This window comes from Lissotriton helveticus, chromosome 7, assembly GCF_964261635.1.
Source record: "Lissotriton helveticus chromosome 7, aLisHel1.1, whole genome shotgun sequence".
Lineage (NCBI taxonomy): Eukaryota > Metazoa > Chordata > Amphibia > Caudata > Salamandridae > Lissotriton > Lissotriton helveticus.
Genome location: NC_136068.1, coordinates 401,533,757 through 401,559,611, shown reverse-complemented (window position 1 = coordinate 401,559,611; position 25,855 = coordinate 401,533,757). Strand labels below are relative to the sequence as shown.

The 25,855-nt window shown below is 46.1% G+C and overlaps 1 protein-coding gene across 6 annotated transcripts in view; it reads right to left on the bottom strand.

Moving 5' to 3' along the window:
• CBFA2T2 (CBFA2/RUNX1 partner transcriptional co-repressor 2) overlaps positions 1 to 25,855 on the bottom strand; it is a 397,115-nt gene that overhangs the window by 233,867 nt on the left and 137,393 nt on the right. For all 6 annotated transcript variants that reach the window (XM_078652273.1, XM_078652269.1, XM_078652270.1 and 3 more), the window contains exon 4: positions 23,698 to 23,787. In XM_078652273.1, the coding sequence (XP_078508399.1) occupies positions 23,698 to 23,787 (90 nt within the window). The remainder of the gene's footprint in view (positions 1 to 23,697; positions 23,788 to 25,855) is intronic.

The following is a 25,855-nucleotide window of genomic DNA, read 5'->3' as shown; positions in this document are numbered from 1 at the left end:
GCAGCAAACACATACATGGGCGAGTGGGAGATCAAGAATGTGTTCAATGAGGCGCCTCCATTTTTCGACCAGGTCGGAACATGGAGACGCTTCACTGATGACATCTTTTTTTGTCTGGAAGGGAGACAGTGACTCACTACAAGACTACATACTTTGGCTACACGCAAGTGATAACAATTTGAAGTTTACTGCGAAGAGTAGCCCTACTTGTGTGGAATATTTGGATATTTTGATCTTAGGGGCAAAGGGCACCCTTTAAGTGAGTCTGTTCAGGAAGCCCACTGCACAAAACACCATATTGCAATACCAGAGTTCCCATCTGACCTGTCAGAAGGCCTCTATTCCCTTTGGAGAGTTCTTGAGAGTAAGACGGAACTGTACCAATATGGTGGATTTTCACAAACATGGAGATGCCCTAAGGACACGCTTATTGGCCAGAGGTTACCCTTGGAGATTAGTGAGACATGCATACAAAAGGGCAAAATACTACAATCGTGATGCCCTTCTAGAGGGAACACGTCGCACGCCTCAAGATCGAGTTGTGTGTGTTGTCAACCATTCTCCTTTGAATTTTAAATTTAAGAACATCATTCATAAGAATTGGACAATTCTGAACAGTTATGAAAACGAAACAGTTGGAAAGACCTTTGGTGGCTTATCGTAGGAATCGGAATTTGCGTGACATCTTGGTCCACACTAGACACATTGTAAATAACTCCCTACGACTACCACTATCACAGGATTACCAGTGATACTAGGCAACCACAAGTGTGGTTCTTGCCATGCTTGTGAGGCTGTGATTGTTACTGGTTCCCTTTGTTATCATGGGCGTAATATCAAACTAAATGATCTCACAAATTGTAAAAGTCAGAACATTATAGATTTGCTGATGTGTCCGTGCGAATTAGCATATATTGGTGAGACTGCGTGAGAGTTTCGCATACGTTTTAGCGAACATAAATCTGCCATACGCACAAGGAAGATTACAGCCCCTCTTGTCCAACATTGTTTGGATAAAGGTCACTCTGAGAGTGATATTAGATGGTGTATCTTGGAAAAGATTAAAAGTAAGGTAGGGTCACCTATTGACATTATCTGCAAAAAGAGGGACACCTTCTAGATTTTTACATTGGACAGGGTTAAACAGTGTTTGAATGAAGACATTCAGTGGTATGTCACTCAACCCTGGTAGAACTCCGCTTGCAATCACTAGACAGATTATGATGAGACACGTGCAGCCCTTCCTCACAGGATTTGGGTACTTTGAGTGAATATGGGGCTAGTGGACTAGATTCATTGCCCCCTGTTTTTGTGGAGTCTGGATTGGCTGATCCTTGCAAAGAAATATTCTTATGTCAGATCATTATTGTTTTTTTTCCATTGTAGACGTCACATGTCCTTGGCTGTGTGGCATTGCGGGGCCGTTTCCTCTTTGCACTTTCTAGCGTAACCCTTATTGGAAAGTCTCTTCCCTTCTTGTGAGTAGGTGGTTATTCACAGTTTCCTTAATGTAATTGAATAGGACCATGGGATGCTCCATATTTGTATTACGACCAATGTGAGACTGATTTTTCATCCAGTGATATGGAGGGGTAGATTCTTTGTAGTATGCATAAAGGGCATCAGTATTGGTTGTGGTTTCACCTATTGTGCCACTTACATTTCTGGAGCAAATACTATAATTGTGGTAATAAAAGAAGTGTTGGGGGTAAGCTCATGATAAATGTACTTTATCATGCTGCCTAATGGTAAATACAGTAACCTGCTTCAGTTGGGGTTTGCGACAGAATACAGGTGGATCTATGTCATCATACAATGCATTTTGATGCATTGCTTTACTAGGGATGGGTGTTTTGACTTGGAAAGAGTAATTGCAGTAATTATGTCCCGCAGTAGACATTTTACTATGGGAGTGGGGTAAACGGGGCCTCCGGTATGAAGTGCAGTGGTTACACTGATTATTGATAAGATTTTGCCTTTTTGAGATGGCAGCTTTCTAAATGGTGATGTACTCCCTTTATTATGTCGATCCGGGAACCTTCATAAACAAAACATTTCACGCTTTAAAGTTGGCGGCATCATATTGGTAACACGAGTCCCGCTACAGTGTTGATTACACACTCATGTAGAGGTGATTAAGGTGCGGGCGGTTTTTGTGGCGTCCGGGCGACGTGTTTAAATACCGCCGCCCTTGGTGTAGCGGGCTACATTGTCGGATTCATGGCATTGGGCTCTCATTCACGGCGTTGGGCTCTCATCGAGGGTATGTGGAGAGAGGCAAACATCATAATGAAGGTAAGGATGGGGCTGGTTGTCTACTATAACATTTATTGTCGAAGGGCTGGGTGGTTAAAACCTGACATTGTGGTCATGAGATATGCTTGGTAGTGGTGTGCACGACCACTTACGGAAGTATTGAAGCGCATGTATGTTAGTAGGAAAATAAGACACAGGCATATTTGTATTAAGGAGTGAGGGGGATCAATGGAACTGGAGAGGTGGTAATATGGTTTGACTCTTCCCCCCCTAGTGTGTGTTATATAAAGCATTATGTGCTAGATACTGGACGAAGGTCTGACACAGTGTAGGCTCTGGATGTTTTTCATGCCTCAATTAATGAGATATGCGTAATGGACATTATTTATGTCTCACACAGCGCTGAGAAAAATATACCGAGGCAAACAGAGAAATAATCATTGCCCAACACTGCCGCACGACACTCATTACTAAGAGGAGTGAGTGCAAAACCGAACATCGCTATAAAAGGTACCCTTGATGTAAATATATCAATCAGCATATTTAGAGTACCATTGTGCTTCGACATGGTGGTCAATGGACTGTCTTCTAGTGACAGCAATTCCTTCTTATTTGTCCTCAGCTACGGAAAATATATGCTGCCCAAAACTGATGCACCAGGTGCACAATGAGGAGGAGCAAGCGCATAATCTAATTTCGCCCCCCAAAAAAAGGTACTATTGCTGTAAACCAGAGTTCTTCAATCTGTGGGGCGCGCACCCCCAGGGGGCCGCGACACCATTTCAGGTGGGGCGCGCACTCCACACGAAGATCTTACCTTTCAGAGTCTCGAGGTGTCACAAGTTCAAATAGGAATTCTCCTGTAATGGAGGGCTGGAGGGAGAGGGAGGGGAAATAGATCAGGCAGGACGTGTGCTTTTGTCACGTTAAGAACTAACAGTTAACCTTCCCAGGAGGGGGTTCATTGGTAGAGGAGCTTGGATGCTTCAGCTGCAGTGGGAGGCAGGGTCTCCTCTGCTAAAAAAAAAAAAACGAACAGACAGTCCTGTTCCTTTGCATTGGATTTCAAAGCAGAGGAGACTCCTTGCCTCCCACTGCAGCTGAAAGGACGGTCTTTCCTTGCTTTCAGTTTTAGCAAAGCAGACATCCTGCCTCCCAAAGCAGCGGAAGCATTTCAGCTTTGCCAGTTGAACCCCGTCCTGGGAGGAAGCTCTTAGTAGAAAGGAGACAAAGTTTCTTTTACATTTACACAGGCAGGCGCTGCAACACCCACAGGGCTTCAAGTTACCAACAGAAAAATGAGCCACGTGTGTTTTTTAAACAGTGGAAACAATGTGGACTAGCCCACTGGGATTGTAGAATATAAATTAATATTCAGGGTCACTGTTGGCCGAAGGCCTTGGTGCTAGATCCAACAGGTCTTGTTTATAAACCCCTCACACACCAACCTGGTTGGTGTCATGCTTCATCATTGGGCTCCAACCAGGCAGCCGAATGCCGCCTGGTTGTGCTACTACACCTGACTACAGCGGAGCGGGTGTCGTGCAGTGTGTGATGTGGATGAAGGAGACCACCACCACATAGTCAACTCGTAGATATATTTTTTCTATTAGTAGTTGCACCACATAGTTTTTATCTTGGCACTCTGGGCCGCCATAAATAAATTATTAGGCAAGGATTCCCAGAAGTGCATTTTATCATTCACCTTCATCCACATCACACACTGCACGACACCCGCTCCGCTGTAGTCAGGCATAGTAGCACAACCAGGCGGCATTCGGCTGCCTGGTTGGAACCCAATGATGAAGCAGGACACCAACCAGGTTGGTGTGTGAGGGGTTTATAAACAAGACCTGTTGGGTCTAGCACCAAGGCCTTTGGCCAACAGTGACCCTGAATATTAATTTATATTCTACAATCCCAGTGGGCTAGTCCACATTGTTTCCACAGTATACACTATGGGAAAGGACCAGCCCCTTAAAACCCTTGCTCTCCACTTTGTTTAGCTGTTTTTTAAACAGCCTGCTTGTCTTGACACCAAATATGCTTATAAACAAACATTTGTAATGTGATGTTTCTGTCTTTGTTCCATTTTATTATCAGTCATGGACCATTCAGGCAGCTATAGAACACACTTAAAAGTGCTACTCTTTATATTTGCTGCTCAAAGTATGCACAGACAAGTGCTGACAATACAGCTTCAGGTGACTGTTATTTTTGTACCAACTAGGCCATCAAAATAATGAGCTGGCAACCCTAACCATAAAACTGGAAGTTTGTTGGAAGATCAGCACATTTATTTCGTCCACCCTGATCCCTGGTTAATGCCATAATAGCAATAGTTTAACTTATCTGAAACCCTACGCTGCCGTCAATAACCTGCTGAGTTAGTTCAAGTGTCTGGGAATGCACCCTGCATTCAGACAACTCACTCTCATGCTCACCCTTCACTTTCATGCTCACCCTGCACGCACAGTGATCTCCATGCACTCACACTGATCACCATGCCCTCACACCATTTACCCTCACACCCTGCACTCACAGCGATCAAAATGCACTCACACTGATCAAAATGCACTCACACTGATCAAAATGCACTCACACTGATCACAATGCACTCACACTGATCACAATGCACTCACACTGATCACAATGCACTCACACTGATCACAATGCACTCACACTGATCACCATGCACTCACACTGATCACCATGCACTCACACTGATCACCATGCACTCACACTGATCACCATGCACTCACACTGATCACCATGCACTCACACTGATCACCATGCACTCACAACATTCACCCTCTCACCCTGCACTCACAGCGATCACCCTGCACTCACAGCGATCACCCTGCACTCACAGCGATCACCCTGCACTCACAGCGATCACCCTGCACCCACACCGATCACCCTGCACTCACACCGATCACCCTGCACTCACAGCGATAACAATGCACTCACACTGATCACCATGCACTCACACCATTCACCCTCTCACCCTGCACACGCAGCGATCACCATAGCTGCCAAGGTTTCAGATTGGTTATGTGTGACATGTTAATTATTTCAGTGTAATCATGAGTGACATTCAACGACTATGAGTGACACTTTCTCGAGAACCAAAAATCAAGCAATTAAGACGAGAGAATCATATAGCATTTTTTTTTTAAATTACACCCATTTGAGCAACTAGGAACTCCAAGATCTTTAAACTGCTGCACAGCACCAGAATTTGCTGTCCAAAAATTCAGCTCATACGCTAAACCTTTCACACCTACACTTCAGGTTCTGTACTGGGAGACATTGTGCACATGTGAGTTTACTGCAGGAAAGTTTGTGGTTTTATCAGAAAAATCAAGAGTAAAAGCCAGTGCAGCAGGCTGATCCGGATGACCGCTGGGCATTTTTAAATGCATAAAGTTGAAGTACAACTAAAAGAATAAGTCAGTCAGTACCTTATTTCTTTGTGAAGCGTCAGTGACTGTAGCTGCAGGCTCTGTGTGCTCTCTCCGCACTGCACGCAGATCCCGATGCAGCCAGGCCTCTCATGATGATGCCGCGTCGGCGCTGTTACCTGCATGCTGATTGTGAAATAGAGTTTCACGGCCGGGTGACACGCATTCGACGCGATGCTAGGGACTGCAGACTTGACTCAGTTACTTCACAGTGCCCCCGTGAGTGTGACTGACCTCGCCCCGGCCGCGCCGGTGTCGAACGCACCGGGCAGGGTATTTACCGCGCACCACCACAGCACACAGTCAGGCTGGCTGCGGCCACTGCCAGTGCCTGACAGAGACTCAGTCCGAGACTCTATGGGATGGCCGTCAGCGGCAGACGGGGACGACATGATCATCGCTGAGACGACTCAAACCTCGCTCCCTACTTTCTGTAACATAGGACGTAAGGTCACGCACGACTTCTGCAGGCCCCGCCGGATCTCATTGGACAGGTGGTGAGTCTGTCAGAGTCATGGCTCATTGCAGTCAGCGCGCCGTGGGTGCCGGAAATGATTCAGAGCCAGCAGCCTGCACGCTGGCGCCCCATATTTAATTTTGCAACATTGTAGCAAGCAATATTCTCTGAGAGCAGAAATATGTCAATTACTCTCTCTGTCTCATGGAGTGCTGGCCAGTCTGCGGGAAGAGGAGCTGAGCACTCTGCAGAGCAACCGGCGCACACACAGGTCAGAGGCACTAGGCAGCGGACGCCACACGCTAGCACCCTGGCGTTATGGTTTAGCCAGTTTAAGCGCTGTCAGTAGAGGGAACAAAATGCGTGACAATGCATTTCAGTGCGGTGATGTGGAACACCACACTGAAATGCATTAAGAGTCAAGCCGGATGTGTGATACTTGGCAGAACTGGATCACAATGCACTCACACTGATCACCTGCTCATCCTGAACTCACAGTGATCACTCTGCACTCACAATGCACTTGTGCTGTTCACCCTGTACCACACACTGCAGTCACACATGCACACTACTCACCCTGCACTCATGAAACACTTCACTCACATGTCTCCCTTTCTGCTCAATATGCATACTCACTCAGATAAGACAATCACTAACCATACATTCATTTGTCCGACTCTGCACTGACATCCACACCCAAATTCATATGGTCACCTCACTCACCCTGCAGTCACTCTTCTTACCCTTCTCTCACACTGTCGCATAACTCACCGTGCACTCACATGGGCACTCCTAGCACCCAAAAAGTGCAGAGGGTTAATGTGCCTGCTATAAAGAATGTGTACCATGCAGATCAAAGAACTGAGTGTGGGTAAACTAGGAGTAGCGCTATAAAAAAATGAAATGTTTGCCAGAAAGGTGCTATAGAGAGATGGGGTGCATTGTTGGTGAGTGGTAGTGAGGAAATTCAGGGATAAGGAGGAAATGGGAGGCAAAACAGACCGTTGCACTATGTGCATCCAGCGCTAGGGCCAGCCCTGGATGGGAGTGTTAGCCCCCCCCAAGTTTGGGTCTAGTTGCGCCCCTGTACACAAGTATGGGCATGTCGTGCCCCATCAAAGAATATGTAGTGTACCAGATTCCAGAAATTTCTGTCAGGTGGTGAGGGGGCCCAACTTCTAAAAAAAAAATCATCTGGGGGCTTCAACCTACAAATGTTTGTAAACAACTCTGCTGTAAACTAATTAGTTAACAGGTTGAGAGCACCATCGTGCCTTGACATGGTGGTAAATGGGCAGCCCTTTTGTGACAGCAACTCCCTTTTAATATTGGAGCCTTTATCATTAGAAGTTGTCGCACATTGCTTTGGATGTGGTCGAGGTAAGGAGTACGTTCTCATTGGCGTCAACCAAGTAGTGAAACAGGGTATCTGGAGATAGACGATCCTTTGAATTGTCTCTTGTTTATTTCCGACAGAAGGCAGAACATTTTAAAAAAACTAGGCACAGGGACGTCTATTAATCAAGTGTCAATGGGGAAGAATTAGTAGTACGTTTCCAAACAGAAATCCTTGTCCTAATGTATGTGATCTTTGGATAGTTGGTCATAATGTATAAGTGTTGCTGTTAGCATCCTGTCTTTCTCACTGAAAATGACAAATTGGTGGTGGCGATAGGTTCTTCGGGTTGTTTGTTGACTCATCACTAGCCCTTAGTAAGTAGGGGCAAGATGACTACACTGTTCTGTGGTGTTGGTGATTGGCACAGCATGATTGACACAGATTGTGTTTTTTTAACATGATGTCAAAGTGAAAGTAATTATAAGACAGTTATTCTGTAAATACAGTATTGTGGTCCAATCAACATATTATTGTGAAAATATATATACCTTGGGGGCTGTATTCTTAACATACCTATACCCTTGTAGGTTTTTCCACCCCGGTTGAGCGGGGCTTTTTGATCGGATATCTGGCAGGACCTGACGAAGGTGGCGTCCTATTCCATTACAAGCCACCGAAACGCGACAACCAATGCTTTTCAGATCCTGCTTTATGCAGTTATTGTATTTGGTCACTAAGACTATTATGTCATCCTTGGTCGTGTACTTCCCAGATATATGAAATGATGAGTGTGGTGTGAAGGGAGTGTACGAGTTTTGTATGAATGAGAGGTTGTTGTTAGGTTGTTTATTATCTATCTACCTGGGGTTATTCACTATTTATTGTTTTTTTGATTCTCCATCGATATGCGATTCTATAACTTTTTGGACAATAATAATGTGTAGAGTTTCTTATGTATAGTATTTAAAAAGAAAAAATTATGAAAACAATTTTGATAAAAGAAATAAAATAAAAATATATATCTAAATAAGATGAAAATCGTTGTATCATGTTGTTGTTAATTAATAGTTAGCCCACTTTTTGAATTTGTGCTAAATCAGTCAAAAGAAATATAGGTCGAGAGGGAGACTTTTCTTGTTGTGTAACAAGAGTGCATCCTTGACCCTGGGGGACCCCTGAGTCTAACTCCAGAATACCAACTCCCAAAACAAAGTGCTTACCTGTTAACCGATAACACTATTTTTCTCCATAGGATAACATTGACTGTTTATCTATGAAAAAGTTGGAGTTAGAAAATCAATGAAAACATTTACAACTGTACTAAATAACAAAAACGCTTTTACTTACCTGTTTACAGGAAATGTCCCAGTGTAGTATCCAGGTATACTACACTCTATAAGAAAATTAATCTGAAAGCAATGTACTGGTCATTTTACTAAAAAGCCCATTCAAAGTATATATACTGTATTTCCAAAGCATTGCATTTCTCAGTAACAGTACTGTAAATCAAAACAAAGTCCATATACAATTGCAATCCAAACTGTGTTACAACTGCATTATTACTGTAAAGTATTTATTGCTTAACTGTGCAGATTTGCTTGGTTCTAGAAAATAAAATAACTAAAATAGTATTTTTATACAAAAACAATTGGTCTGAAGTTCAGTCTTTGAGTGTGTGAATTCATTTGCTGACTGAGTGTGTACAACAAATGCTCAACCCTGTCCTCTGATAAACCCTTACTACTCGGCCACACTACCACAAACAGAGAGCGAGGTGCTATCTACTTTACCTCTGCCTACCTTTTGGGGTCTACTGGACTCTGTGCACACTATACCTCATGGTATATACAGAGCCAGCTTCCTACAAGAATCAAATCTGTAATATACATCTGCTGCAGTGAGAGAATTAGCCCATTGAATCCAACATGGATGTAATGCTTTGCCATTTGAAACGCTTGCTTGAGTAACGGGCCTCTAAGTTCGGTTCTGAGGTAATGAAAAATATGCGCTTACCCAGAGCCAGTGCTCTCTCTCACTAAGTGGGCTAAAGAATGGTGATGGATTAAACCCAGATCAGTTGACTGGGGGAGAGTGTTTGATTTGCTCGAACGCTCCGTCCATCATCCCCTTTTGTATCGCTTTGTTCGCCCTAAGTGTGGCAGGGTATGCTCAGACGTGAGTCCCTTGCTCACTTGGCCACTGGATTCAAGATAGCCTGGCTGATGAGGATTATGAATCCGAAACCGGTCCCAGGATGCTTGTTTCCGGTCCATGGAAGACATGGCTTGGCAGTTCGGGCTGGACTGTTCCCATGAGAAACAGGGTCAGACTGATTTGCATATAGCCATGTCTGAAATGGGGTGGCTGAGTGGGCTAAAGAATGGTGATGGATTAAACCCAGATCAGTTGACTGGGGGTGAGTGTTTGATTTGCTCGAACGCTCCGTCCATCATCCCCTTTTGTATCGCTTTGTTCGCCCTAAGTGTGGCAGGGTATGCTCAGACGTGAGTCCCTTGCTCACTTGGCCACTGGATTCAAGATAGCCTGGCTGATGAGGATTATGAATCCGAAACCGGTCCCAGGATGCTGGTTTCCGGTCCATGGAAGACATGGCTTGGCAGTTCGGGCTGGACTGTTCCCATGAGAAACTGCACTTAAAAACGCTGAAGAAAAAGAGAAATGCCTACTTCAGGAAAATAAAACGCTCAAAATCAGATTTCTTCAGCCGTCAGCTCGACCAAGCCAAAAACCGTCCGAGAAAGCTGTTTGAGCTAATCAGAACACAATCCAAGGAACAACCACAACCACTCAGCACTTTGGGCGAAGCGCCCTCATGTGAAGACTTCGCCTCTTTCTTTATCCAAAAAACGACAACATAAAGAACGATCTCCTCATTGACGCAAGTCTCTACCCCAAACCCCACTGCACAGCACCCACTGAACCAAAAAACAATGCTACATGGTCATCCTTTGTCACCTATTCAGAAGAAGAAATTGGTAGACTGCTCAGCACTGTGAAACCAGCCAATCACCTCACGGACCCCCTTCCTGCCAACGCTGTCAAAGACCTTACCCCGTCGCTTCTCCCACTCTGGACTAAAATTATCAACAGCTCACTTCAACAAGGGACCATCCCCGACTCCCTCAAAGTTGGACAAGTCACACCTCTACTAAAGAAACCTACAGCCGACCCCTCTGATCTAAATAATTACCGTCCCATTACCAATATTCCGACTCTTGCCAAGTTGTTGGAAAAATGCGCACAAACTCAATTGACTAAACACATTAATCAGTTTGATCTACTCAACCCTCATCAATCAGGCTTCAGAGCAGACCACAGTACAGAAACTGCTATGACTCACATAATGGACGACGCCCTGCAAATCCTAGATCAAAACGATACCTGCCTCCTTATCCTTCTTGATCTCTCTTCTGCATTCGACACCGTCAAACATGAGAACTTACTTGATCTATTAAACACAAGAATGGGTATATCTGGAACTGTGCTCAAGTGGTTCACGTCCTTTCTACACAACAGATCGCAGAAATTCAAGAGTAACAACTTGATGTCTTCGCCAATACCGGTATCGCTAGGCGTCCCACAAGGATCCTCCCTATCCCCAACTTTGTTTAACCTAGTTATGGAACCGCTCACCACCTTGCTACAAGCATCCAATGTTCACTTCCACATGTACGCCGATGACACCCAACTTTATCTCAAATTACAATCACCCAAAGACATTATGCACTTGAATTCAACGATCAGAAGCACCCAAACATGGCTGGCCGCTAATCATCTCAAACTCAATGCTCTTAAAACAGAGTTCCTCTTGATCTCACCTCCCGCGAAGCTCACTACCACTCAAATCTGGCTTAAACACCTAACCGCACTCAATGTTCATCCCACCATCGTGGACTCAGCAAAATCTCTAGGCATAACACTTGACACCAACCTCAACATGCAGGAACACATCAACAAAGCAACTAAGGGTGCGAACTACCAGATCAATACCTTAAGGAAACTCAAACCCTTCCTTCCAGCCAAAGATTTCCAAACTGCGGTACAAGCTCTAGTCATCCCTCGAATAGATTACGGCAGGATCGCCCTCTGCGGTCTCCCCCTAACTACTACGGCACCCATAAGAGCTTCTCTAAACGCCGCAGCGAGACTCATCACTGGATCAAAAAAACAACTCACACATTTCCCCTGACCTGAAAGCCCTGAATTGGCTGCCTTTTGAAGCCAGAATACATCTGAAAATCGCCTGCATGACGCACAAGGCTGTCCACCTGAGCTCACCCGGATACCGCGCCCAGAAGCTGACGATTTCTGGAGGCTCCAGAAACACCAGAGGCACAAACAATCTCTTGCTAAAGCCCCAAAGATTCCGCAAGGAAAAAACCTATAAACGCTCCTTCTCAGGAATGGCGCCCAGGATCTGGAACTCACTCCCCCCTGAAATCAGGTTCATCTCCTCTACCATACTCTTTAAGAAAGAAGTAAAAGCTATCCTCATGGCTAAATACACTTGAATTATTACTGGGGATGATATTTACAGTCGCTGTACCATTCAGTTCTACTGATCTTTTTTTTGCATTTTTGTATGACTCGTGTTATGGACCTACCTGAGTGTCTACGCTACCACTTATTTGTACTTGTATCATTATTGATGTAACTGTATGACTATGCTCCCTCATGTACCTTCCCCCCGATTGTTATTTACTCATACGTTGTACCTTTCGTCTGTAAAGCGCTCTGATATCTGCAAAGATCTTGTTTGCGCTATATAAAACTTTCAAAATAAAATAAATAAATAAATAAAAAATAAAATGAGGCACAGGGTCAAACTGATTTGCATATAGCCATGTCTGAAATGGGGTGGCTGAGTGGGCTAAAGAATGGTGATGGATTAAACCCAGATCAGTTGACTGGGGGTGAGTGTTTGATTTGCTCGAACGCTCCGTCCATCATCCCCTTTTGTATCGCTCTCTCACTACAGCAGTCATAACCGATGTGAAAATTTTGCCAGTAGGTGCAAAAAGCATTTCAGCGTTTGTGTACAAATGTGATTTGTATGCAATGGGTACTGTCTCACCTTCATTGAAAGTTTTATAGGTGTACCCGGTGGTTCCAGTGACTACACGACCACCAGGTTAGGTGTATTTACACGTGTGGAAATGTTTGCAAGCTATCATATCAGCTGGTACGGAACGTAAAATCTTTGTGTTTTCCTCTGTCCAATGGTTGATTGCATAATCTAAAATGGATGTTCTGCCAAAATGTAAAAATCCTAAAATGGATTGTAGTCTCTTCAGAGTCATTGGAGGTTGGATCAATGTGCATTTTAAAAAGAAAATTGTGCCACTAGGCTTTTCCCTTGACTTTACAACTCCTATCCTAGAAACTGGACATTGAGATTGGCAAATTTAGATTTTTTTTAAATTGAACTTTTAACCCAGGTGATGGAACACAAGAATTATGTGGTTTGACATGGTTTTGCATATTCACAAATGAGGACACAAAAAAAAAAAGAATTATGTGGTTCACTCTAGCCAAGTGTTGCATTAATTCATACTCCGTCAAAGGAATATCCTCTACCTAGGACAAATGCCTCCTCATCAAATGTTTTAAGTAACTCTGTTAACCTGGCTGAGAACTGCCCAGGGCTGTTCTTATACCCTTAAGGTAAATGACAAAATTGACGCTGCAAACCCAGCGCTGAAAATGCGGCAAAATATCAGCTTCCAGGCGGTATATTATGGTCGCAAAATCCATTTGAAATATCTAGTGTTTTGTATTTCTTTTGCACAACGTTATTGATTAGTGCAGAATTATGTGAATTTTGTGCTGCAAATGTGAGTGTGGAAGTGTTTAAATGTCTGTAGTCTAGGACTAGACAGTATGAATTATCAGTTTTGATTACGAGAAACATGGGATTATTCATGAACGAGGTGAAATTCTTTATTACACCATGGCACTCAAGTTGTTCTTGGATTTTCACAACTTATTTTGTAGCTTCGTGTTTTACTGGGTACTGTCTCTGGGGTTAAGGAGTTGGTTCTAATGAGATTTTGTCTAGAGGTGACTCATCATCCCATCCAACATGATTGCGGTAAAGTGCAGGTGCTGGCACTAACGCGCACTCCTGCACGTATGAAAGTTTAATTGATTCTGGAACGAGGTCAGAGAAAGCAGGTAAAATGAGTGTTTCTCCCAGTGGGCAATTCATTACGAACTCATGTGGCCAATCCTTTTCAGCCAAAAGAATGTCTTAACCCTATGTCAGGCTCTCCCGAAAGAGAGCCTTAATGTTTCTGGGTATGTCCCCCTCCATTTGGAGCATTATTTTGTATAAACAATGGTGGACACTTACCCTTGTATCTGGTGTTTCCGCGCGGATATGCTCATTCAGCGCCACCACCACCAGATAATCCATCAGGTCCCGGCGAGCTATTGGGACTTCTGCTGCGCTGTCCAGCATCGTCACTGCTCACTCCCCATTCAGAAGCAGAGTCCTCTGTAGTCTGGGCATGTCTTTTTTTAATGCCTTGTACCTTTTTTTTTTAATTGAGGTTTTTGAGTCAAATAACTCATTTACCTGGCGGGAGAGAATAAAGGACCCCATCTTGGTCACATATTGGACACCCCTCACAGAGATATCACACTGAAGCGTGGTGAAGTCTCAGCATCTTGGGACCCTCGGTGTCAGCTGAAGTGCCTCCTCGGCTACTCTATCGGGATGCTCATTATTTAGAATAGAAAGCAGCCTTGCGATGTGCGGTTAAGCAACGTTATGGATCTGTAGATAGCTCTGTCGCCCCATTGGATAAAGATAGAACAATATTTGTACATAGTGCATGAAGAGGCATGTACATGATGTTCGAGGCATCGGTTAATGTTGTGCAAAGCTAGATGTGTAAACAAAGTAGTTTCAGAGAAACTAACCTAACATTGTGGTGCATGCAAATATGTTCAAAAGTTCATGGCAGAAATGTTATTGTGAAAAAGAGGGCAATGTAAGAAATTAGCAGTTTTGCTACATGGAACTAACTAGGGAATATAACAAGGGTGTGGACTCTTCGGGTACTAGCGCCCCATTGGGGGGACTGCCCCACTATTCGTCCGTTCTGGACTGAGATCCTTGCTCAAATCAAGGATATTTAAGGATACTCCGTTCCGGAGACACCGGGGTTCGCACTCTTGGGTTTATGGGAAACCATACTGAAACGACAAGCACGTAGCGATAGAACTATTAAGGGGATTTGCTTCAGAGCTGCCAAGATGGTAATAGCCACAGCTTGGAAAAAGCAAGAGGCCCGGCTTTAATGCAGTGGCACGCCCGCTTACGGCAAGCCTTCACAAAGGAGAGATTAACTGATATTTCCGGAGATCGTTTTAAGAATTTTGAGTGAGGTCCCTTGGTATCATACCTGCCCATAGGTCTCCCACTGACTGCATGCTCTCCATGAGCTAGGTAACTACATCTCTTTCAATTCTAATGCTGAATCCCGGCCACCTGTTAGCCCACCACCCCCCTTTCTATGATGGCCTCCACAACGGAATATAAGCCTACACTGATACTGACCACCAGCTTTCAACAGATAACACCTCCTCAAAGTACAGAGATTCTCTTAGCGGTTGATGTCTCCTGGTGTACCCCAGCCCCCCACCTTCCCTGCTAGTCTGACGGAAGGAATTTAAGGGGGGCAGTATTGCATCAGAGAGAGAGGACTATTGGAGACTTGTTGTCGATAGTAGGTTTTGCCTATTTTTAACAGCATCTTCACAATGCGAATGTACTGAATTCTAGCGAGATCCCTTAATGTAACGGACTCTATACTATGCAATAGCTTGTGATTAAGGTAAGGGGGATCGGCTGTGGAATATTGTGCTGTTATCTGTTGCCTTTGTAAAAATCAATAAAAAAGAACTTTGACAAAAAACATATTATGCCTGCCCTACCTTGAGCTCTCACATACTTTGTATTCCTCTCTAAGCATGTCCCTAAACTTTGGCCTAACTTCTATTCCCCAAATTTTCCCTTTCTGTATCCACCCCTTTCTGCCTCAACTATTTATAGTTAAGCCCTTCTCTTGTACAGCACTGTGATGCACTATAAACTCAGTTCAGCTACATGATTTGCATAAATCCATTCTTAAAATTTCAAAAAGACACAACATACCACCTATCAAAGTCTACACCCCAGAGCACATTTAATAGAAAGTTTAAATATAACAAACCTTGTCAGGAAAAAAGAATAAAGAAATTCAAGATTATGTAGATTCAACATAATTTTTCACCTCCATGCAGTTTTTGAAGGTGGCCGTGAAGTGCTTCAATTAAGTCCCTGCCACAAAATGATCTTCAAGAACAACACAGTAACAAAAAGGACCTAAAACATAAGGGACTGTATCACAGTAGCCTCACTGTATGCATTTCCAGAATGAGCTCAGACAGGGAGGGGATCATAATGTACGGATCTTTCAGACAGGGGCTCACACAGCCTCACTGTATTAATATACAGACTGGCATAATGCACAGAATCACCAAGAATCTAAAGTACCGGAGGAGGAGCTTGGCGGGTATCCGTGATGGCCGCGTGAGCACAGCGCTCTCCGGACCCCCGCCACTCCCGGCATGATATCCTGAACATATCCTGATTCTTCACGAGGATTTGTGTAGAGGACGCTGGGCTGATCTTCCTGGGATTTTTGGAATTTGATTTGGACCCGGGGCGCCGAAGATACGACGACTCGAACTTTCGGGGTCCGCCCTTGAGGTGCGCCCGGGACTGGGTACGGCACTGTGGCCGTCTTGGAGTTGAACAACAGCGGCAGGGGGATTGGACTTGTGGGTCCCCCTCTTAAGTTTCGGTTTCGATTCTGCCTCAGACTGAGACAACTGGCAGGGGAGTCTGGCCTTTGCTGGGTCCGGCGCACGAGACGGCTGTCGGGCCTTTGACTAGCTTATTCTCCTTCCAGGCTAGTTCACTCCTAGTGGTACCCTCGCCGCTGCTTTTTGGTCCCGACGCCTTATTTTCCTGCGGCCATTTCCATCGGGTCGAGTGAGTCTCCTGGTGACGCAGTCTCCGACATGGCGGGCAGAGGGGACCGAGAGACTCGGAAGACCAAGACGCCCCTGCGTGGGGGCCCGGTCCAGTCCAATGTTATGGACCGTTACACCCATTCGAAGGGGTCCCCTGGAGCCGCCCTGCCTGGCCCAAGTGTGGTTGACCACATTGTGGACGCGTCAACGGAGCCGTCCTTGCAGGACATCATGGGCGCCATTTCTGGCATGAAGGAAACAATAGGCCAACAGTATGAAGCTTTGGCCCACAAAATCGACACCGTGGCCATTGATGTGAACTTGATTCGGGCCGACCTATCTAAAACCAATGAGAAGGTGAAGTCGTTGGATCTCAAGTCATCCAGCCTCACGGCAGACGTCTCGGAGATACAGACGGAGATTGGCAATCTCCGTAGGGTAAACGATTTCATGACCCAGCGCCTGGAGGACTTTGAGAACAGGGCACGTTGCTGTAATGTGCGTGTGGTTGGCGTTCCGGAGAATCCAGACCCGCACTCTGTTGATCTCCTGGTCGAGGACCTGATCCAGAACTACCTCTCTCCGTCTGGGTTGAGTAAATTCTTTGCAGTGGAACGTGCCCATCGTGTTCCGGGAGGCCAGGGTAAGCCGGGCGCCCCGCCGAGGCCTATTGTTGCGAAACTCTTCCACTATAGGGATCGGGACGCTATCCTGCAGGCATCGCGCGTGAAGGGCCCGGTGGCCTTTGAGAATGCCACGGTGAACTTTTACCCGGACTTTTCTCAACAGGTGCAGAAACAGCGTATGGGCTTCCGTGGAGTCAAGAAGCGCCTCCGGGACATGGGATTGCGCTATGCTATGCTTTTTCCGACCAGGCTGCGAGTTGAGTACAATGACCGAACCTTTTTCTTTGATCGGCCTGATTCAGTGAATGACTGGCTGGACTCTCTGCCGGACCGACCTCCTGCGACTGAGCCCGCCGACCACCCGGGTGGTGCTGAGGGTGGTGTAGAGAGCTGAACTACTTGTCTATGCCCGGGTCTTCGTGTAGAGTAACTTCTTCTGGGATTTTATGCCTAAGTACCTCTACTGTCTGTGTGTTCTCCTCGTTATGTGTCTTGATCGGGGTGGCGGGTGGGCCAGGGCCTTTCCTCCTCCGGGGTCTTTTTGTAGAATGGGGGTTCTTGGGCGACAGGCACACTGCATGTTGGGGTGGCTTTTTAGCTTCTTGCAGGGGTGCAGGGTGGGGGGTGTTTCCTTGATTGTTGGGGGGTGGGTGGATGGGAAGTTTGATGTTTGTGTTTTGTTTTATCAAGGCGATTCTATCTTGCTAATGATGTTTTTGATGTCATGCTCATTGGGGGAGGGTTTCGGCGTTGCTGTGTGGGGTGGGGGGTAGCGGGTTGAGATTTATTTCGTGGAATGTCAATGGTCTGGGGGATCGTATTAAGCGGGGTGTGGTGTTGCGATGTCTACGACGTTTGTCTCCGGATATTGTTTTTCTACAGGAGACTCATTTGGTGGGCAATACATGTCGTGCAATGAATAGGTGGGGCTATCGCCTCGCCGCACACTCGGGGTTTACCACGGGTTCCAGGGGGGTGGGTATCCTTGTTCGGGCTTCCCTCCCCCTGGCTATTGATGATGTGATCCTTGATGATTGGGGGCGTTACGCCGTCCTCGTGGGACGCTATGAGGGTCGGACCCTTTCCTTGTTTGCAGTTTATGTGCCCCCCGGTCTACAGACCTCTACCTTTTCCGATTTGGGCCGGGTGTTGTTGAACCTCCCTGATAGTACTCTTTTCATAGCAGGGGACTTTAATTCTGTGTTCTCCGGTCTATGCGATCGTCACCCCCCTAGGGACACTCCTTCGGCCCAACAGTGGCTGGGCGGGTTTCTGGATACGTTTGGCTTGGTGGATTGCTGGAGGCTTATGCATCCTACTCAGCTTCAATACACTTTCCATTCTGGGGCCCATGGGAGTTTGTCTAGACTGGATTATTTCCTGATGCCTGCGGCGCAGTCGCCGGCGGTTCGCGAGATTAGACACCTCCCCCGGGGCATCTCTGATCATTCACCGCTCTGGCTTTGTTTTGAGGTGGGGGTGGAGGCGGCGGGCCGGGTGGCTCCTATCAACCCATGGTACCTCACCTCCCCCGAGACCCGCAGTCTCTTGATTAAGTCTTTGGACAACTATTTTCTAGACAACGAGGGGTCCGTCTCCTCTGCGATATCCCTGTGGGAGGCCTTTAAGACAGTGATTCGCGGGCAGGCCCTTTCCCTTATTGCTGAATCTAAAAAGGCGAGGAATCGGGAGGTGGTGGACCTTGAGAGGGAGATTGCTGAGATAGAGGCTGCCCTGGAGTCGGATGTTACACCTGGTAAACTCCACGCCCTGGGTCTGAAACAATTTGCTTATAGGTCTTTGGTTACAGATGCGGCTAAACTGATGTTTCGAGAGCAACAGGGTCGCTTGTATGATGTGGGGGACAAAGCGGGTAAGTTGCTGGCATGGTTGGATAAGAAAGAGAGGGCGAGTCGTGTGGTGCCTGTGATTCAGACTTTGAGTGGTGTGAGAGTGACCGACCCGGTTGGAATAGTTGAATGTTTTGCGGACTATTTTCGTGTGGTTTCTTCCCCTGTGTCTGAACGGGATGTTGATGACTCTCGCCTTTTGTTGCGTGATATAGCTCTGCCCAGTGTTTCCGATTTAGACCGAGTCTCTTTGGAGTCCCCTTTCACTACGGACGAGATAGCGACGGCCATTCGCTCACTCCGGTCGGGCAAAGCTTTGGGCCCGAATGGATTGCCAATTGAATTGTACAAGCTACGTCCTGATAAGGTGGCGCCCTATCTTCGCACCATGTTTTTGGAATCCCGGGAGCGTGGTATTCTCCCATATGATCAGCGTCTGGCCACGATTGTTGTTATTCCCAAAGAAGGTAAACCTCGGGACCTTTGTTCGTCTTATAGGCCCATTTCCCTGTTGAATGTTGAACTCAAGGTTCTGGCTAAGCTTCTGGCTACCCGCCTCTTGACGGTCATCGGTGGCTTGGTTCATCCGGATCAATCCGGATTTATCCCGCATCGCAACACGGCTCTTAACCTACGTCGTCTCCACGGTGCTGTTGCGAGGGCGGGGCTTCTGACGGAGCCGGCCATTTTGGCTTCGCTAGACGCTTCGATGGCCTTTGATACGGTAGAGTGGCCCTATCTTTGGGCAGCTCTTGAGAAATTTGGTTTCGGACCTGAGTTTATTGGTTGAGTGAAATTGTTATACGCCGAACCCTTGGCACAGGTAGTGGTAAACGCTCGGGTTTCTGTCCCCTTCTGCCTTGGTAGAGGGACCCGTCAGGGATGCCCCTTGTCTCCGTTGCTTTTCGCGCTTGCCCTGGAACCGTTAGCTGCGTGGCTTCGATGGGAACCTTCACTCAAGGGGATCCGTTGGTCACCAGATTTTGAAGACCGCGTCTCGCTTTACGCGGATGACATTCTTCTGTATCTAACTTCCCCGCGTAAATCTTTAAATGTCTTATTTGACGTTCTTACTTCGTTTGGTGCTAACTCAGGTCTGGTTATTAATTGGGCTAAGTCCTGTGTGTATGTTCTCTCGGGTGTTTTGCCCCCATTACCGGACAGATTTCCTATCCAGGTCGTCCAGTCTGGCTTCAAGTATTTGGGGATCTTTATTACGCTGGACTCTTCACTCCGGTTCGAGCGTAATCTCCTCCCCCCGCTTCTTAGACTGCGACTGGATGTGGCCCGCTGGCGTAAACTACCCCTGTCTCCTCTGGGCAGGGCTGCCCTTTTTAAAATGATGTCTTTGCCACGATTCCTATACGCACTTCAAAATTCTTTTGACGACGTTCCCGCTACCTATTTCCGAGAGATCGAGAGTCTTCAGAGGCAACTGATCTGGGACGGGCGTCCACGTATCGCCCTTGCGAAACTTACTATCCCTTGGTACGACGGGGGCATGGCGCTCCCCGATATCAAGAGATATTATTGGGCTACCCAGCTGTCTGCCATTAACCACGCAATGTATTCCCCGGGTCGAGATCCGGCCTTTGAGATGGATAGACTCCAGCTGCCGGGAGGGGATTTTAATAGAGCGCTTTATTCCAGATCGGCTGGGCGCCATCTTACGGGCCCGTCCAGGACCGCAGTCAATGTGTGGCGCGCCGCGAATGTGAGTTTGGGATGGGAGAACCGACTGACAATGGCGACTCCGCTTTATGCTTCTGAACGTTTGGGATGTCTCTGGTCTACTAAGGGCTTTGACCGCTGGGATATGATTGGGATATGTAAAGTGGGTGATGTCTGTGTGAAGGGTAGAGTGAAGTCTTTCCAGGCCCTTAAGGCCGAATATGACTTGAGTGATAGAGAGTTTTTTCGATATCTGCAGGTCCGGCATGCTCTGGCCTCAGTTCTGACTCCTGATGTGACCCTACCCGAGTCCTCCCCCCTTGAGGATCGCATACTGGGACACCTGCCCGATAGCACTATCTCCCTGATTTATAAGAAACTGATTAACAATCGCGCTGACTTACTGCTCCGACTTCGGGAGGTTTGGGTCGGTGATGGGTTGGACTTGGATGACGAGGATTGGCAGTCGGCACTCTCTTCTCCGAAAGAGGTCGCCATTCCCGCCCGTCTTCGTTTGGTTCAACTTAAGATCCTCCACCGGGTGTATGTAACTGGTCCGCGTCTGGTTGTAATGGGTTTTTCCCCGGATGGCTTATGCAAACGTGGTTGTGGGATGAGTGCTACATTTCTGCATATTCTTTGGGAGTGCCCGGTGGTAGCAGCCTACTGGATTGATGTGCTTGCGGTGATGACTGTTGTGACTGGTATTACCCTGCGGCCCGACGATGCCTGTTGAATGTGTGGGAACCCACCGACTATTCTGTGGCCCAGACCAGATGGGCGACCTTGGGATACATGGTCGCGAAGCGGGACATTGCGCAGCTCTGGGGCGCATCCAGACCTCCCGACGTTTCGGTGTGGGAGGATAACATGGACTGGTCCATGTTCCGAGAGAAGACCGTTTATGTAGCTAGGGGCAGACCCAGGGCGTGGACAAAGATTTGGGGTCAGTGGAACGAATATCGTGGAGACATTTGTACCCCTCCCTTGGTTGACACTCCCGATGTTACCCTATCTCCCTAGGCTGGCGTTCCCGAAGTTTTTCATACTGTTCTAGGATTTTCCTGTCCTCCCCGCTGTCCCCCCCCCAGCCTTGCCGAGTCCCATTGATTGTGCTTTCGTCTTCCTGATTAGTGGCTTTCCCCTCCGCCTTCTGGGCTGACCTTGATTAATGTGCATTCGCCTTGTTTAGAGTTTGTTGTTGTTTTTTATGTTTAATATAGAAAATTGTTATGTCCTGTCCTATGTTTTGAGCAATATTTGGTATCTGATTTGTGCCTGGCCACGGAAGTGATCGTTTGCTTCTTATGTTGTGCGTTGCTCTTAGCGGCCAGCCCGTGTGGTTGTAGGCCCATCTTCGTAATTTTTATTTGATTGCTCAATAAAAGTTTTTCACCAAAAAAAAAAAAAAAGAATCTACAGTACCTTCATGAATGTAGTGCTAGAGGCACTTGTGCGGTCTGACAACCTGTGATGACCTTTGACTACCATTATTTTAATTGACTTTGGTGTGTTATTTTATATGAGAGACAGAGAGAGACAGAGAGGGACAGAGAGAGACAGAGAGAGACAGAGAGAGACAGAGAGAGACAGAGAGAGACAGAGAGAGACAGAGAGAGACAGAGAGAGACAGAGAGAGACAGAGAGAGACAGAGAGAGACAGAGAGACAGAGAGAGACAGAGAGAGACAGAGAGAGAGAGAGAGAGAGAGAGAGAGAGAGAGACAGAGAGAGAGAGAGAGAGAGAGAGAGAGAGAGAGAGAGACAGAGAGAGAGAGAGAGAGAGAGAGAGATATGTACATTGGTAGAAATATGAAGTTCTTACTATTGGCTTTGACATAGCCTCATGTCATCCTGAATTCTGACTCTGCCTGGCTTGAACTTTATCTGCGTGCACAGCCATGCTTGCAAGTTGTTTGGGTTAATCACTTTCAAGGATTATTTTGGTGAGAGATTGTTTAATGTACCCTGGAAGGCCTTTGTGAGCTTCGTCAAAATAAAGGCTGGAACATGTGAGATTGTAGAGGTAACGTGGAAACTACTTCCCGCCATGGAATGCTTGCTTGGAAGCTGGCCAGTCCTGGTAAGATTCCGCTGGCGTGGGTGGGAAGGTTTCTCGAACCTTCTGGTGCGAGTTTTGAGACTATAAAGCTGGTGTTTGTTGACAGTTGGGTTGAGTGCTCACTTACAGAGTAGACGTACTGCTGTAAGACAAACGGAACTAGAGTACCGGTCGAAAGTCCAAGCCAGCTGTGAACGAGACCTCCAGCGAGAATTGGCAAGGTAGAAGCGTGAACGATCGGGTGAGGTCATTTCTTTCTGACTAGTGCCATTGCGATGCGTGGTTCCAGTGGCTGTGGTCATTTGAGGTGTTTTCTTTGATGTGTGACTGAGTGAAGTGCACATCCAAAGTAATAATTTGATGTAACTAGTGTATATATATCTTTCTGTTCTCTTGCAGAACGGCCAGCATATTATATTTTCTTGAGTGTTATCTCATATTATTTGCTGCTTGTTTATTCATGGTATTATTCGTGCATTTAACTGTTGCACTTACCAAGTGTCTTATTATTGCTTGTATACAAACATATATATATATATATATCTATGTGTATTTGAATGTTCTGCATTTGGCATCTGGGAAAGTCTTTCTGTTAGAGAGCATTGTGTAAAATAAAAACCCAAGTCTTTTTCTAAAAAGAGAGTCTTTGCATTTTGTAAAATAAAACCCTTTTCTAAAGGTGTTAGTCATTATGTTATGTCTCCTGCTTCGCCGAGTGTTGAGCCATCATGTGTGAGATTCTGTATTATCGGAAAGGTGAAGCAAGACGATGAAGGAGATCACAACAGGCCAGACGATATTAATATCCAGACTGGGATAAAATTAAAAGAACACTACCTTTAGAAGTGGATCAGAAAGGGCCTCATTGTGTGTGTATCCAGAATGAGATCAGACAGGGAAGCACAGGATCACAAACAATCTACAGTACCTTCAGGAAGGGGATCACAAAGGGCCGCAGAGGAAAGTTTGTGGACTCCTGCAGCTTGCAGTGGAACTCTTCAATTGTAACTTGGGAATTCTGAAAAAGAAATTTGCAAGTTTTAGAAATCAAAACTGCCAGACTATCACAGCACCTCAACGTATATGCAATGGCAGTTAAAGCTAAATATAAGGGTGCACTGGTGTGTTATAAAGACAAGTTAAGTTCTTACACCTCCACGCTCCAACTTTAAGTGGCCCTACTGCACCTGGGCCACGTTTCATATAAAGTCAGACTTTAAAAAATAAATAAAAAAGGCGCGTGTCCAAAGAGTCTCTTGTGTTCGGACATCATCAGGGTCTTAGTTAGCGGGAGCACACTGCACATAGAACGCAGCATGTCATGCTGACACAATGATGCGTTCCCAGAATGCTTAGAGCAAGTTCCTCCTATAAGACCTCCTCTAGCCAAATACGCTTGTGTCTGCTGTACGCTGCCTATGCGCTCAAACTTATCCATTTAACTGTACTCCATGCACAGTGTGCTCCCACTAACTCAAACCCTGATGACGTCCGCATGGACAAAATGCGTTGGCTGGGTTGCATAGAAAATTCGACTATCACAGCACCTCCATTGTAAAATTTCATCCACCAACAACGAAAGACAATTACAAGTTACTTTTCTTAAAGCTGCAGGATTTTAAGCATTCCCTGGCAGAGGTAATCTAGAGGCACCGTTTTAACATTACGTACGCAGATGACATTCAACTCATGATCACCCTGTCAATATGGCGATCACATTGAAACTTTGCCACACGGAAGTTGCCCAGTGGATGGATCTCAACTGTATCAAGTTGAACTCAGAGAAAACCAAGATTCTCATCATGGGCAAACGACCCTCCATCTGGTCCACCACATGGTGACCAACTCTCTTGGCCCTTTACCCAAGTCCATGGCTAAAAACTTACGCATATGATTTGACAAGAAGCGCATTTTCGACTGCCAAATCATGGCTCTGGCAGGGAAATGTTTCTTAAACACCCTTAAAAAATGTTTTTTGTTTTCTGCCAGAGTCTGCAAAAAAAAGCAGTAGTCCAGGCACTGGTTATGATCAGGCTGGAGTACTTCAATGTCCTGTACCTGGGGGTGTCTAAAACCTGCCACGAAGAGACTTCAATGAGTACAAAATGCAGCGGCCTGCCTTCTGTTGGATCTTCCCAGAAGACATGCTGCTACGGGGGCTGCACTCTCCAAGCTGCACTGGTTGCTTCTGAAACAGAGAGTCTTCTTTAAATCCCTGTGCATCTGTTGCAGGACTTCTGCAAACAAGGGTCCCCGCTATCTACATTGCAAAATCAAGTCTTACCTCCCTGCCAGGAATCTTAGATCTTCTGGGGCTCTGCTGGCCAGCACTCCCACAATAAATAGAGTGCTTATCAGGGGCTCCTCATTTAGTTACTTAGCTCCTAAATTGTGGAACTCTGTGCCCCTTCAGATTTAGCAGGCTCCGTCGTATTCTCTTTTCTGACATAGTCACCCCCACTTTTTGATCGGTAAATGATGTAATTTTGACAGAAGTGCACTGCGTTCCTGCTATCCAGGACCCCAGTGCCAGATCTCTTTCCCTAAAACTGTACAATTGTTCCCCCAATGGGCAATACCTTTAGCACCCCTGTAAGTCTCTGGTAAATGCTACCCCTGGTACCTAGGGCATGGATACTCAAAAGGGTCCCTAAGGGCTGCAGCCAGTATTGTGCCACCCTAAGGGACCCCTCACCACACCGCATGACATGGTGCAGACCCACGTGATGACATGACATAGCTTACCTTCTGTGTTCCATGTCTGCAGACTATGCATGCGATATATGTACGCCACCCTACAGCAGGCCTTCCAGACCTAAGGCAGGGTGCATTATATTACATATGAGGACATATCTGCAAGAGCAGATATTTATTTAATGTGATTTTATATATCGCAAACTTTACCCGAAAGTGTCAGAGCACTTTACATAAGAATCAGTTGCAAAACATAAGGACTCAGGATTATAAGCGTTACATAAAAGATACAAACAAAAAAAATTGCAAATGTACAAGATGTAAAGTCACATAAGGAAGAGATACAAACAGAAAGAAAAATTGCAAATGTACAAATAGTAGTCACTCAAGGA